This window comes from Oncorhynchus mykiss, chromosome 5 (genome assembly GCF_013265735.2).
Source record: "Oncorhynchus mykiss isolate Arlee chromosome 5, USDA_OmykA_1.1, whole genome shotgun sequence".
Classification (NCBI taxonomy): Eukaryota; Metazoa; Chordata; class Actinopteri; order Salmoniformes; family Salmonidae; genus Oncorhynchus; species Oncorhynchus mykiss.
This window is the reverse complement of record NC_048569.1, coordinates 98,564,059-98,581,070: the sequence shown is the minus strand read 5'-3', so window position 1 is coordinate 98,581,070 and position 17,012 is coordinate 98,564,059. Positions and strand designations below refer to the sequence as shown.

At 41.0% G+C, this 17,012-nt stretch overlaps 1 protein-coding gene across 1 annotated transcript in view; it reads left to right on the top strand.

Annotated features, from left to right (window-relative positions):
- Window positions 1-17,012, top strand: part of LOC110523058 (gamma-aminobutyric acid receptor subunit gamma-3) — a 257,745-nt gene that overhangs the window by 165,183 nt on the left and 75,550 nt on the right. Inside the window, exon 3 of the mRNA XM_036978984.1 lies at window positions 10,030-10,250. Within this exon, the coding sequence (XP_036834879.1) occupies window positions 10,030-10,250 (221 nt within the window). The remainder of the gene's footprint in view (window positions 1-10,029; window positions 10,251-17,012) is intronic.

Below are 17,012 nucleotides of genomic sequence, written 5' to 3'. Positions count from 1 at the left end.
TATGATATGATATGATGTATATGATATGATGTATATGATATGATATGATGTGATGTATATGATATGATATGATGTATATGATATGATGTATATGATGTATATGATATATGATGTATATGATATGATATGATATGATGTATATGATATGATATGATATGATGTATATGATATGATGTATATGATATGATATGATATGATGTATATGATATGATGTATATGATGTATATGATATGATATGATGTATATGATGTATATGATATGATATGATGTATATGATATGATGTATATGATATGATATGATGTGATGTATATGATATGATATGATATGATGTATATGATATGATGTATATGATGTATATGATATGATATGATATGATATGATATGATATGATGTATATGATATGATGTATATGATATGATATGATGTATATGATATGATATGATGTATATGATATGATATGATATGATGTGATGTATATGATATGATATGATGTATATGATATGATATGATGTATATGATATGATATGATATGATGTGATGTATATGATATGATATGATGTGATGTATATGATATGATATGATGTATATGATATGATATGATGTATATGATATGATATGATGTATATGATATGATGTATATGATATGATATGATGTATATGATATGATATGATATGATGTGATGTATATGATATGATATGATGTGATGTATATGATATATGATGTATATGATATGATGTATATGATATGATGTATATGATATGATGTATATGATATGATATGATGTATATGATATGATATGATATGATGTATGTGATATGATATGATGTATATGATATGATGTATATGATATGATATGATGTATATGATATGATATGATGTATATGATATGATATGATATGATGTGATGTATATGATATGATATGATGTGATGTATATGATATGATGTATATGATATGATGTATATGATATGATATGATGTATATGATATGATATGATGTATATGATATGATATGATGTATATGATATGATGTATATGATATGATATGATGTATATGATATGATATGATGTATATGATGTATATGATATGATATGATGTATATGATATGATGTATATGATATGATATGATGTGATGTATATGATATGATATGATGTATATGATATATGATGTATATGATATGATATGATATGATGTATATGATATGATATGATATGATGTATATGATATGATGTATATGATATGATATGATATGATGTATATGATATGATGTATATGATGTATATGATATGATATGATGTATATGATGTATATGATATGATATGATGTATATGATATGATGTATATGATATGATATGATGTGATGTATATGATATGATATGATGTATATGATATGATGTATATGATGTATATGATATATGATGTATATGATATGATATGATATGATGTATATGATATGATATGATATGATGTATATGATATGATGTATATGATATGATATGATATGATGTATATGATATGATGTATATGATGTATATGATATGATATGATGTATATGATGTATATGATATGATATGATGTATATGATATGATGTATATGATATGATATGATATGATGTATATGATATGATGTATATGATGTATATGATATGATGTATATGATGTATATGATATGATATGATGTATATGATATGATGTATATGATATGATGTGATGTATATGATATGATATGATATGATGTATATGATATGATATGATGTATGTGATATGTAGTATAGAGTTCTCTATGTGGATGTCTGGATATCAACCTCTCTATGTGTATGTCTGTAGAATAGAATTCTACATGTTTATTTCTCAATCTAGATTTTTCTGGACAATTTTTCTGGACCATCTAGATTTTTCTGGACAAAACCCTGCATTTTGAACATTACCCTGTCAAAACCCTGCATTCTAAACTTTACCCTGTCAAAACCCTGCATTCTAAACATTACCCTGTCAAAACCCTGCATTCTAAACATTACCCCATCAAAACCCTGCATTCTAAACATTACCCTGTCAAAACCCTGCATTCTAAACATTACCCCATCAAAACCATGCATTCTAAATGTTCACCTGTCAAAACCCTGCATTCTAAATATTCACCTGTCATAACCCTGCATTCTAAACATTACCCTGTCAAAACCCTGCATTCTAAACATTACCCCATCAAGACCATGCATTCTAAATGTTCACCTGTCAAAACCCTGCATTCTAAATATTCACCTGTCATAACCCTGCTTTCTAAATGTTCACCTGTCATAACCCTGCATTCTAAACATTACCCTGTCAAAACCCTGCATTCTAAACATTACCCCATCAAAACCCTGCATTCTAAACATTACCCCATCAAAACCCTGCATTCTAAACATTACCCTGTCAAAACCCTGCATTCTAAACATTACCCTGTCAAAACCCTGCAATCCAAACATTACCCTGTCAAAACCCTGCATTCTAAACATTACCCTGTCAAAACCCTGTATTCTAAACATTACCCTGTCAAACCCTGCATTCTAAACATTACCCCATCAAAACCCTGCATTCTAAACATTACCCTGTCAAAACCCTGCATTCTAAACATTACCCCATCAAAACCCTGCATTCTAAATGTTCACCTGTCAAAACCCTGCATTCTAAACATTACCCTGTCAAAACCCTGTATTCTAAACATTACCCTGTCAAACCCTGCATTCTAAACATTACCCCATCAAAACCCTGCATTCTAAACATTACCCTGTCAAAACCCTGCATTCTAAACATTACCCCATCAAAACCCTGCATTCTAAATGTTCACCTGTCAAAACCCTGCATTCTAAATATTCACCTGTCATAACCCTGCATTCTAAATGTTCACCTGTCATAACCCTGCATTCTAAATGTTCACCTGTCAAAACCCTGCATTCTAAATAGTCACCTGTCAAAACCCTGCATTCTAAACATTACCCTGTCAAAACTCTGCATTCTAAATGTTCACCTGTCAAAACCCTGCATTCTAAATGTTCACCTGTCAAAACCCTGCATTCTAAATGTTCACCTGTCATAACCCTGCATTCTAAATCTTCACCTGTCATAACCCTGCATTCTAAACATTACCCCATCAAAACCATGCATTCTAAATGTTCACCTGTCAAAACCCTGCATTCTAAATATTCACCTGTCATAACCCTGCAATCTAAATGTTCACCTGTCATAACCCTGCATTCTAAATGTTCACCTGTCAAAACCCTGCATTCTAAATGTTCACCTGTCATAACCCTGCATTCTAAATGTTCACCTGTCAAAACCCTGCATTCTAAACATTACCCTGTCAAAACTCTGCATTCTAAATGTTCACCTGTCAAAACCCTGCATTCTAAATGTTCACCTGTCAAAACCCTGCATTCTAAATGTTCACCTGTCATAACCCTGCATTCTAAATGTTCACCTGTCATAACCCTGCATTCTAAACATTACCCTGTCAAAACCCTGCATTCTAAATGTTCACCTGTCAAAACCCTGCATTCTAAATGTTCACCTGTCAAAACTCTGCATTCTAAATGTTCACCTGTCAAAACCCTGCATTCTAAATGTTCACCTGTCAAAACCCTGCATTCTAAATGTTCACCTGTCATAACCCTGCATTCTAAATGTTCACCTGTCAAAACCCTGCATTCTAAATGTTCACCTGTCAAAACCCTGCATTCTAAATGTTCACCTGTCAAAACCCTGCATTCTAAATGTTCACCTGTCATAACCCTGCATTCTAAATGTTCACCTGTCAAAACCCTGCATTCTAAATGTTCACCTGTCAAAACCCTGCATTCTAAAGGTTCACCTGTCATAACCCTGCATTCTAAATGTTCACCTGTCATAACCCTGCATTCTAAACATTACCCTGTCAAAAATCTGCATTCTAAATGTTCACCTGTCAAAACCCTGCATTCTAAATGTTCACCTGTCATAACCCTGCATTCTAAATGTTCACCTGTCAAAACCCTGCATTCTAAATGTTCACCTGTCAAAACCCTGCATTCTAAAGGTTCACCTGTCATAACCCTGCATTCTAAAGGTTCACCTGTCAAAAGCATTCTAAACGTTACTGCCAGCATGCACATTGATTGCCTTGCGGCACTCTCATTGAAAGTTACATGCAGCCCATATTGAACGCATAATGATGAAACATTACAAACATTGATCTTGTTAATAACCAGATGGTAACTGTATTGGTAAACCCAAAGTGTTATTTACATAGTGAAAGTCATGCTATCATCAACCAAATATTGTTTGCTATTCTTACGCTGAAGTTTACTTACAGTGCGGTGAGACAAAGCGTCTCACTTCCTGGTCGTCCAAACAAGAGTGCTGCCTGCACCCGCACGCCTGCACCCGCACGCCCGACTAGCATCACCACCCTGGATGGTTCCGACCTAGAATATGTGGACATCTATAAGTACCTAGGTGTCTGCCTAGACTGTAAACACTCCTTCCAGACTCATATCAAACATCCCCAATCTAAAATCAAACCTAGAGTCGGCTTTCTCTTCCGCAACAAAGCCTCCTTCACTCACGCCGCCAAACTTACCCTAGTAAAACTGACTATCCTACCGATCCTCGACTTCGGCGATGTCATCTACAAAATAGCTTCCAATACTCTACTCAGCAAACTGGATGCAGTTAATCACAGTGCCATCCGTTTCGTTACTAAAGCACCTTATACCACCCACCACTGCGACCTGTATGCTCTAGTCGGCTGGCCCTCGCTACATATTCGTCGCCAGACCCACTGGCTCCAGGTCATCTACAAGTCCATGCTAGGTAATGCTCCGCCTTATCTCAGTTCACTGGTCACGATGGCAACACCCACCCGTAGCACGCGCTCCAGCAGGTGTATCTCACTGATCATCCCTAAAGCCAACACCTCATTTGGCCGCCTTTCGATCCAGTTCTCTGCTGCCTGTGACTGGAACGAATTGCAAAAACCCTCACCAACTTCAAACATCTGCTATCTGAGCAGCTAACCGATCGCTGCAGCTGTACATAGTCTATCGGTAAATAGCCCACCCAATTTTACCTACCTCATCCCCATACTGTTTTTATTTATTTACTTTTCTGCTCTTTTGCACACCAATATCTCTACCTGTACATGACCATCTGATCATTTATCACTCCAGTGTTAATCTGCAAAATTGTAATTATTCGCCTACCTCCTCATGCCTTTTGCACACAATGTATATAGACTCTCTTTTTTTCTACTGTGTTATTGACTTGTTAATTGTTTACTCCATGTGTAACTCTGTGTTGTCTGTTCACACTGCTATGCTTTATCTTGGCCAGGTCGCAGTTGTAAATGAGAACTTGTTCTCAACTAGCCTACCTGGTTAAATAAAGGTGAAATAAATAAATAAAAGTGTGGTCCAGTCCTGCTCTAGTTTTGTCTGATCTTGATTATTGTCTAGTCGTGTGGTCCAGTCCTGCAGGCTCTAGTTTTGTCTAATCTTGATTGTTGTCTAGTCGTGTGGTCCAGTCCTGCTCTAGTTTTGTCTGATCTTGATTATTGTCTAGTCGTGTGGTCCAGTCCTGCTCTAGTTTTGTCTGATCTTGATTATTGTCTAGATGTGTGGTTCAGTCCTGCAGGCTCTAGTTTTGTCTGATCTTGATTATTGTCTAGTCGTGTGGTCCAGTCCTGCAGGCTCTAGTTTTGTCTAATCTTGATTATTGTCTAGTCGTGTGGTTCAGTCCTGCAGGCTCTAGTTTTGTCTAATCTTGATTATTGTCTAGTCGTGTGGTCCAGTCCTGCTCTAGTTTTGTCTGATCTTGATTATTGTCTAGTCGTGTGGTCCAGTCCTGCTCTAGTTTTGTCTGATCTTGATTATTGTCTAGTCGTGTGGTCCAGTCCTGCTCTAGTTTTGTCTGATCTTGATTATTGTCTAGATGTGTGGTTCAGTCCTGCAGGCTCTAGTTTTGTCTGATCTTGATTATTGTCTAGTCGTGTGGTCCAGTCCTGCAGGCTCTAGTTTTGTCTAATCTTGATTATTGTCTAGTCGTGTGGTTCAGTCCTGCAGGCTCTAGTTTTGTCTAATCTTGATTATTGTCTAGTCGTGTGGTCCAGTCCTGCTCTAGTTTTGTCTGATCTTGATTATTGTCTAGTCGTGTGGTCCAGTCCTGCTCTAGTTTTGTCTGATCTTGATTATTGTCTAGTCGTGTGGTCCAGTCCTGCTCTAGTTTTGTCTGATCTTGATTATTGTCTAGTCGTGTGGTCCAGTCCTGCTCTAGTTTTGTCTGATCTTGATTATTGTCTAGTTGTGTGGTTCAGTCCTGCAGGCTCTAGTTTTGTCTAATCTTGATTATTGTCTAGTCGTGTGGTTCAGTCCTGCTCTAGTTTTGTCTGATCTTGATTATTGTCTAGTCGTGTGGTTCAGTCCTGCTCTAGTTTTGTCTAATCTTGATTATTGTCTAGTCGTGTGGTTCAGTCCTGCTCTAGTTTTGTCTAATCTTGATTATTGTCTAGTTGTGTGGTCCAGTCCTGCTCTAGTTTTGTCTAATCTTGATTATTGTCTAGTCGTGTGGTCCAGTCCTGCTCTAGTTTTGTCTGATCTTGATTATTGTCTAGTTGTGTGGTCCAGTCCTGCAGGCTCTAGTTTTGTCTAATCTTGATTATTGTCTAGTCGTGTGGTCCAGTCCTGCTCTAGTTTTGTCTGATCTTGATTATTGTCTAGTCGTGTGGTTCAGTCCTGCAGGCTCTAGTTTTGTCTGATCTTGATTATTGTCTAGTCGTGTGGTCCAGTCCTGCAGGCTCTAGTTTTGTCTAATCTTGATTATTGTCTAGTCGTGTGGTCCAGTCCTGCTCTAGTTTTGTCTAATCTTGATTATTGTCTAGTAGTGTGGTCCAGTCCTGCTCTAGTTTTGTCTGATCTTGATTATTTTCCAGTCGTGTGGTCCAGTCCTGCTCTAGTTTTGTCTGATCTTGATTATTGTCTAGTCGTGTGGTCCAGTCCTGCTCTAGTTTTGTCTGATCTTGATTATTGTCTAGTTGTGTGGTCCAGTCCTGCAGGCTCTAGTTTTGTCTAATCTTGATTATTGTCTAGTCGTGTGGTCCAGTCCTGCTCTAGTTTTGTCTGATCTTGATTATTGTCTAGTCGTGTGGTTCAGTCCTGCAGGCTCTAGTTTTGTCTGATCTTGATTATTGTCTAGTCGTGTGGTCCAGTCCTGCAGGCTCTAGTTTTGTCTAATCTTGATTATTGTCTAGTCGTGTGGTCCAGTCCTGCTCTAGTTTTGTCTAATCTTGATTATTGTCTAGTAGTGTGGTCCAGTCCTGCTCTAGTTTTGTCTGATCTTGATTATTTTCCAGTCGTGTGGTCCAGTCCTGCAAGGAAAGACCTAGTTATGCTGCAGCTGGCCCGAACAGAACCGCATGTTCTGCTCTTCATTGTCATCAGAGAGCTGATATAAATACTATGTGTGCCAGTCTCTCTTGGCGAAGAGTTGAGGAGAGACTGACTTCTTTTTTATAAAAAACATTAATTGTTTGTATAGTCAACTTACACACAGAGCTGACACACACACTTACCCCACCAGACATGCCACCAGGGGTCTTTTCACAGTCCCCAGGTCCAGAACAAATTCAAGGAAATGTACAGCAACAGACATTATTGCATGGAACTCCGTTCCATGGTTTCAAAAACCAGATAAAGCAACACCTCACAACGCCTCTCCCCTATTTGACCTAGATAGTTTGTGTGTATGTATTGATATGTAAGCTAGGTGTGGCTTTTGTAAAAAAATATATATATACATATGTAGTTCTGTCCTTGAGCTGCTCTTGTCTATTAATGTTCTGTATAATGTCATGTTTCATGTTCTGTCTTCTGTCTTCTGTGTTTTGTGTTTTGTATTCTGTATTCTGTGTAGACCCCAGGAAGAGTAGCTGTTGCAACAGCTAACAGGGATCCTATTAAAATACCAAATACCTCCTCTCCTCTGCTCTCCTCTCATCGGAGCACTCAGCCACATAATCTGGGTTACAGCTACTAAAAGCTGATCTGATTGTCTGCATACCTGTTATGGGGTTGTCTGCATGCCTGTGAGCTGAGTCGCCTGGGTATTTCACCATATAGTGGTAAACAAGGATTATACGATTGTATTCCACAGGGTAGGAATCCTGGACCAGAAAGTCATTTAAATATTATGCTATCATTGGTGGAAATCACTGTAACTCTTCTATTCTGAAAAAGTGTGTTTTACTTTTCAGGTAATCTCTGATCACGCTTCGTTATGCTGTGTTCCACTGTTAACGCTGCCTCAGGCTGTCCTCAGTGTCTTACTGTTCGACTGGCCAAAGGAGGTCCTGGAAGTCAGAAGGTTTAAGGAGGTTTTTAGGAGGTCCTGGCAGTCAGTAGAATATTTCAGGAGGTTTTTAGGAGGTCCTGGCAGTCAGTAGAAGGTTTTCATTATTTTCTATGAGATCCACTCCCCAGCCAGCCTCCTTCTCCCCTCCCCTCCCCAGTCAGCCTCTTCTCCCCTCCCCTCCCCAGTCAGCCTCCTTCTCCCCTCCCCTCCCTAGTCAGCCTCCTTCTCCCCTCCCTTCCCCGTCAGCCTCCTTCTACCCTCCCTTCCCCAGTCAGCCTCCTTCTCCCCTCCCCTCCCCAGTCAGCCTCCTTCTCCCCTAACTTCCCTAGTCAGCCTCCATCTCCCCTCCCCTCCCCAGTCAGCCTCCTTCTACCCTCCCTTCCCCAGTCAGCCTCCTTCTCCCTTCCCCTTCCCAGTCAGCCTCCTTCTACCCTCCCTTCCCCAGTCAGCCTCCTTCTCCCTTCCCCTTCCCAGTCAGCCTCCTTCTACCCTCCCTTCCCCAGTCAGCCTCCTTCTCCCCTCCCCTCCCCAGTCAGCCTCCTTCACCCTCCCTTCCCTAGTCAGCCTCCTTCTCCCCTCCCCAGTCAGCCTCCTTCTCCCCTCCCCTCCCCAGTCAGCCTCCTTCTACCCTCCCTTCCCCAGTCAGCCTCCTTCTCCCCTCCCCTCCCCAGTCAGCCTCCTTCTCCCCTCCCTTCCCTAGTCAGCCTCCTTCTCCCCTCCCCTCCCCAGTCAGCCTCCTTCTACCCTCCCTTCCCCAGTCAGCCTCCTTCTCCCTTCCCCTTCCCAGTCAGCCTCCTTCTACCCTCCCTTCCCCAGTCAGCCTCCTTCTCCCTTCCCCTTCCCAGTCAGCCTCCTTCTACCCTCCCTTCCCCAGTCAGCCTCCTTCTCCCCTCCCCTCCCCAGTCAGCCTCCTTCTCCCCTCCCTTCCCTAGTCAGCCTCCTTCTCCCCTCCCCTCCCCAGTCAGCCTCCTTCTACCCTCCCTTCCCCAGTCAGCCTCCTTCTCCCCTCCCTTCCCCAATCAGCCTCCTTGTACCCTCCCCTTCCCAGCCAGCCTCCTTCTCCCCTCCCCTCCCCTCCCCAGTCAGCCTCCTTCTCCCCTCCCCTCCCCAGTCAGCTTCCTTCTCCCCTCCCCTCACCAGCCAGCCTCCTTCTCCCCTCCCATCCCCAGCCAGCCTCCTTCTCCCCTCCCCTCCCTAGTCAGCCTCCTTCTCCCCTCCCTTCCCTAGTCAGCCTCCTTCTACCCTCCCCTTCCCAGCCAGCCTCCTTCTCCCCTTCCCTCCCCAGCCAGCCTCCTTCTCCCCTCCCCTCCCTAGTCAGCCTCCTTCTACCCTAATTTAATAAAGTAATGTAAAAGCCAAGACAGAAGAGAAACTTTGTCTTCTAGAACTCTTCATATCTGCTGTGTTCTTTTCCAGCGTGCTAGACAGGAAATCAATATACATGCCAATAGGTGAAGCTGTTCCCTTTGATAAACTCCTCTGTCTTGTTGAGCTTGCTGGGTTTCTTTTTATTCTCATAAGGATTTATGATATCATAGACATCATATCTAAACTCTGGTTTGGCGTTCATATCTGATCTGATATATGTATTATCATAGACATCATATCTAAACTCTGCTTTGGCGTTCATATCTGATCTGATTATTTCCTTTGTTTGTTTTTGTTTCAGGAATACCAGATCGACATCATCTTTGCCCAGACGTGGACAGACAGCAGGTTGAGCTACAACAGCACCATGAATATCCTGACCCTGAACAGCAACATGGTGGGACTCATCTGGCTCCCCGACACCATCTTCAGGAACTCCAAGAACGCTGACTCGCATTGGATTACAACACCCAATCAGCTGCTCAGGATATGGAACGACGGAAAGATACTCTACACGCTAAGGTAAACAAAAGAGAAAACATTTGGTTTTGTTTGTTTGTTTGCTTGTTGTTGGATTTTTGCCACATTTGCATATTGTTTTGGTGTTTGAAATGTGGCGAGTCTGCTGTGGTTTTCATGAAGAGTCTCAGAGTAGGAGTGCTGATCTAGGATAAGGGCGCCACTCTTATTCAGTATGTGGTTAAGAGGCGTAAACATTGATGATCTCTGATCTCTGGTCTGCTTTGATAAGGTCAGAAAATAAATATCAGTTACTGGCTCGCTCCAACTTACTTTTAACGGTTCCTAAAATCGTAACAGATCTTTTAGTTACTCAGCTCCGCGGTCTTGGAATTCTCTCCAGACCAACAGGAAACTCCAGGATCTGGTTTCCTTGGATGGGTTTAAAGGTTTGGTTGACTCACATGTTACAGAGGAATGTGATTGTCATTAGGACTTGATGTGGTTGTACATATTAGCTACACTATCTAGTTACTTCCCTCTGTTTACTGGTCTGATAGCGTAGTCAATATCTAGGTACCTCTCCTACCTTACTGGCCTGATAGTGTAGTCAATATCTAGTTACCTCTCTCTGTTTACTGGCCTGATAGTGTAGTCAATATCTAGTTACCTCTCTCTGTTTACTGGCCTGATAGTGTAGTCAATATCTAGTTAACTCCTCCTGTTTACTGGCCTGATAGTGTAGTCAATATCTAGTTACCTCTACTACCTTACTGGCCTGATAGTGTAGTCAATATCTAGTTACCTCTACTACCTTACTGGCCTGATAGTGTAGTCAATATCTAGGTACCTCTCCTATCTTACTGGTCTGATAGTGTAGTCAATATCTAGTTACCTCCCCCTGTTTACTGGCCTGATAGTGTAGTCCATATCTAGTTACCTCTACTACCTTACTGGCCTGATAGTGTAGTCAATATCTAGGTACCTCTCCTATCTTACTGGTCTGATAGTGTAGTCAATATCTAGTTACCTCTCTCTGTTTACTGGCCTGATAGTGTAGTCAATATCTAGCTACCTCTCTCTGTTTACTGGCCTGATAGTGTAGTCAATATCTAGTTACCTCCCTCTCCTTACTGGCCTGATAGTGTAGTCAATATCTAGCTACCTCTCTCCCATACTGGCCTGATATTGACTACACTATCGAGCTACTTCCCTCTCCTTACTGTGGAAAGCCGGAGCGAAGGATTTACTAATGAAATATTATTATTATTATACTGGGCCCTGTGAAGTTGTGTTGCCACGTAGCAGCTCAAAGCCTCCCCATTGAGCAGTGTAGACTACCACGGTGACGTCCAGATGATTAATATCAATACTACAAGTTGTTTCTCCTGTAGGCTGCTAGCTATCGCATTCAATATTATAATTAATAATATAATAATAATAATTGATAGCCTACAGCTGCGCAGTGGGAAGCAACTCACATCGGCAAAGCACAAAGGTCTCATCAGGATGACTGACTGAACTAGCTAGCTGGGAAGGTCTCGTCAGGATGACTGACTAAACTAGCTAGCTGGGAAGGTCTCATCAGGATGACTGACTGAACTAGCTAGCTGGGAAGGTCTCATCAGGATGACTGACTGAACTAGCTAGCTGGGAAGGTCTCATCAGGATGACTGACTGAACTAGCTAGGAAGGTCTCATCAGGATGACTGACTGAACTAGCTAGCTGGGAAGGTCTCATCAGGATGACTGACTGAACTAGCTAGCTGGGAAGGTCTCATCAGGACGACTGACTGAACTAGCTAGCTGGGAAGGTCTCATTAGGATGACTGACTGAACTAGCTAGCTGGGAACGTCTCATTAGGATGACTGACTGAACTAGCTAGCTGGGAAGGTCTCATTAGGATGACTGACTGAACTAGCTAGCTGGGAAGGTCTCATTAGGATGACTGACTGAACTAGCTAGCTGGGAAGGTCTCATCAGGACGACTGACTGAACCCAATCCATTCCTCTCCACATTCTACCCTCAGTTGCGTGACATACATCATCAATTTGGGCACCAGGCATGTCTGTATAGCCCATATAGATCCCTCTCATCACAAATAACACATTTTCCTGAAGGACCCATAATGGCCGCCATGATGGATTTTCCTCCATTTCGAATTGTGTTAAAAACACTTAAAACACTACTCCTCTGGCAGCAAATTACCGATCTGCACGAAACTTGATATCTTTGGACAAAGTTCTCCCAACACAACATTTTCCAGACTAATACCTAAAACAACATGGACCAATAAGCCTTCTAGTGTGCGTGGTCTGGCACATCAATTAATATAAATTAGTCACGGATATTCGCATTGTAACAAAACGCTGAAGACTCAACATATGCAAGCACATACACATTGACAGTGGCGCTATAATAGGCTCATGTTTATACCTTTATTGAGAGTGATGGAAATGAGTCTAACCTGTAAAGTATGGTTCAGTTTGGCTGTATGGTGGTGCTGCTGGACAGTACAAAAAAAAACTATGCAAGCTCATTGGCCCAAAATGTTTCATCTAGAGTCTCGGTTCTGGAAAATAAGTCAACATCATTAAAAAAGGGTCCAAAATACATCAAAAGCATATTATATTGTATGATCCGTTTGATTTCGAGGTCTGATATTTGGTAAGCATGGTAAACAGTACAGAAATAATTTGTCCTAGGGCAATGTGTCCAATTTATCCTGATTGTGGCACAGTGGGCCGACAGCTGAAACCCGGCATTGATGCTTGCAGCTATACTTGTCTGACTTTATTTTTCCATTTGAGTGTTTGTTTAGGTGTAGATATTTGTCAAGTTGGTTGTGTGGTTATGAACACTATGCCTGTGTGCCAATTGGCAGCCTACTCCTTATATAGAGCGCTACTGCCATTTGGGAAGCATCTTAGCAAGTGAAATGCCACAGCTGTCACATCATTAACCAGAAGCCAGTGTCCCACAGGGAAGTACCAAGGGGCCTTAGTAAACCCCAACCACTGGAACGAATGGAAGGTTCTAGAAGGTCTGGCTTCCACAACGTTTGACGGATTTCTCTGTTCTCTGGCTTTGGTAAAAGCCATTACTGAATATGAACAACTTAAACATCATGTTTTTTCTAGTACCATCAGATACCTGTATTCACCATCCCCCGGGCAGGGTTAGAAAAGCCTACCCATGGCCCTGTCTGAACCAACCAGCTGTGAATTTAAGGCTGGGCATGAGTTCCAAATGGAACTCCTATTACCTAGTTCACTATCGGCTCTGGTCAACAGTAGTGCAAGGGGACAGGGTGCCATTTGGAACGTAGACTTGGTGCCACTCTGTTTCCCAGTCTGGTTTGTGCTCAGTCTCAGTGACAGACCCATTAAAGAGCAATATAGCACAATCCCAACAGGCCAGGTCAGGTAGCCTCAGTGCATTATGGCTTTAAACAAACAGATTACTACATAGCACAGTCAGAGACCCTTTAGGGAACCTATTCTCAACTGGTTCTCGAGGACAGAAAATTACTCAATCAACTTAAAAGGTAGATTTAGCAATTCACAAAGTAAACAGCAGGATCAGTCCGACTTCCACAGATACACATCATCTTGACTGGGGCTCATCCATTATCTCACGCCAGAGAGCGTCACTCCTCTGCGAATAGCAAGTTTTCCGCTTATAATGTTACTAGTCTGCTTAGTAGCCAGAGCAATGCTGCCAGCGAGTGGTCATGAACGTATCGTCAGGGCAGATACTGAACTTATCGTCAGGGCAGATATTCTTGAAAAAAAGTGACATTTGAAAGTAGAGCTGCAGCTCTTGAATTTTGAGAGTTATTTGACTAAATGTTTTACCTGCATGTGACTGAAGGAGGATTTGATCAATTGAGACTCCTTTCCCTGCACCTGTCAATTCCGAGCTGCGCTCATCTCTTCATGTATAATTTGACAAGTGACAATACTCATCATCAGATTATTTGTCAATTTAATCTTGTCTATAGGCTAACTTTTATTACATGTGAAATTAGTTTCGGTATTGTTTTTGATGTAGTTTCGATGGGCAGGCTTGACTGGCATCGTTGGTTTCCCCTTGCTCATCAATAACATGTTTTGCATTATTCTAAAGGCCTGTTGCAACACATAGCATGTTTTTGTTTCCCTTTAAAATAAATGTGAGTAGTACTCGTGTTATAGTAAATAAAACAGTCCCGTAACAGCTTATTTTTTCAAAATTAAAACAGAAAAGAAAATGATACATTATCAACCCGCAAGGCGTGTGGTCAAATGATTATATAAACAGCCCCAAAGCTGATAAATACGCATAACACAAACATCACTATATCACTATTACACTATTGTCTTAAAAAAAATAATTAAATCAACCTCTTGTCGTGGAAATTTCCTCTATTTACCAAATCATGAGAGCAAACCACACACAAGTCAGAGTTAGTTATCAAAGTCCATCTTTAATTATATGAGCTCTATCACAACCCTGTGACTCTCAGATCAATTCAGTGTCTATCAATGAATTCTCTGAGAGTCCCTTACACATTGCAACTGAGATCCTTTATAGCAAAGACACACACATAGCCAGACAGTATAGGCATAATTTATCGTTCAGCTTTGTCTCCTAAATTATGTTATTTTCTCAAACTCAGAACCATAAACAAATCCTCCATATCAACAGCCATATATCAAATCCATCCTATCTTGACAAGATCACAGAGACACACTGACTGGCACACAGACATTGTGGAGCCAAGACCTCTCCCCTCTCTCCGGCCCAAACAATTTAGTCTTGACATAGAACAGATACTGCAACCCCGCCACAGTAATATACAAAAATAACATTCTGATGAGAAGTAACTTACAAACATATGATGAATATAAAACACTAATTCTGATTATTCCCCAACAAGTACCCAGTGGGTTCTGGGTAGTCTTTAGTCCCCAACACTCTTCACCCTCCTTATCATTCAGTTAGGCCTCATTTATATTCAGTTGTGAAGGTGCACAAATATCGCCCATTCATCCATTCGTCATTCCTTCATTGAGGAGATAGAGACGCATTAGCGCCTGGCTAATTGTCTTGGTTAAATTGAGAATAAAAATTGTAAAATGTCTCTAAGTACCTTTCTGTGTTTTTTTTTATCTGACAAATGAGCATTTCGGAAAAGTCAGGGAAGGAGCAGGACATTGCTTTTTTTTTGTGGACAATTTTTTTTACATTTCCAAAATGGAAACGTTGGCAGTTCTAGTGTTAACTAGTTGTAGACATGCAGACCCACAATTAAGAGGAAATGACTTGTCACAAATCAGTCCGTTGAATAAACATGTTCCTCCTGAGCACAGCAGCTGACTCAGGAGGCTACTGAAATAACTTGTAGCAGAGCAACAGCTGCTTCATGAAAACTCATAACATAAGCACTACAATCTACAGTAACTTGCTAGCTAGTTTTTGTTGGAAGATTTAACATTGTGTACAGTAGTGAGTAGGTAGCTTGTTAGTAAGCTTGAAAATAAAAGAGAGCCGCACACTCTAGGAGCTCAGATGCAAACATTTAATTACCAACGTTTCGACAGCCAAGCTGTCTTCATTATACCCTGATGAAGACAGCTTGGCTGTCGAAACGTTGGTAATTAAATGTTTGCATCTGAGCTCCTAGAGTGTGCGGCTCTCTTTTATTTTCAAGTTGTGTACTCCACTAGCCAGCACCTCGCCTAAATAGGTGTGCGTTTCTTTTTCTTCTAGCTTGTTAGTAAGCAGCATCTTTTCAGTCAAATATGATTTCAGTGACTGGCTCAGCGTTGGACAAAATGTATGTTAGCTTTCGCGCCCATAGTCAAACTTCAGAAATAATGCTCATTGAAGCACTTAGCTAGACGTAAAATGGGGTGTCTAAGACTTCCTCACCAAAAAAGACTTATGTATTGTTTTATCTTAGATTAATTCAGATAGTTCTGAGGCAGAAATAGGGTTCAGCAGACCATGTCCCCTAGGTAATATTTTCTAATGTCACGGCAGCCCATTGTAATCAGTCTACTTTTGATCAATCCCATTACCCTTTGCAAGATACGAGACGGATGAACATGCTATCTGATGTAAAACAAATGGGGCTCATCTGCAATATCTACGGTTAATTTAATCCTGCTGCCCATGGCAACATCATATTGCCGAGACTCTGTTTAATTAAACTCTTAGGCTGCTTTTACACAGGCAGACCAATTGTGACCGACCATCTCAAAATGTTCTCATGGTGCAACATTTAAAATGTTTTTTTTTACATTGAATAAAGGTAGAGACTCAGAGCTTGAAATTTGTATATCATACACTACAGTTGAGGAACAATGGGAAAGTAATTCTGCTTTGAAAGTTGATAAACTTGTAACCACACTTTTGAGAAAATGGCCCTTGAATGTTTTGGAACCTACTGGAGAGCTCATCTTTGTCTACACCTATTCAGCATCGTTCACACCCTCTTAAGCCTTAGCCTCACCCATCTCTTTTAAGGATTCACATGTGATGCCATGGACTAAAACAACCAAAGATTTGAAGACTAAATGCTGGTTTATACTACAGGTGTATTCGTAAATGCCATCTGGAGTGCCAGAGTGCACGCTGGGTGTTCGTAAACTCAGAGCGTTGTCAGATTGTCCATTCGTAAATTCAGAACGTTGAGAGCGCACATTGGATGCTACGGCCGAGGAGTAGTGTTTATCAGAGCTTTCTGACAGCAGTCAAGCTCCTAAACTAACTGGCTACCGTTGGCTAGCTTGCTAGCTAATTCCAGACACATGAGAGAACTGCCCACTCTGGCCAT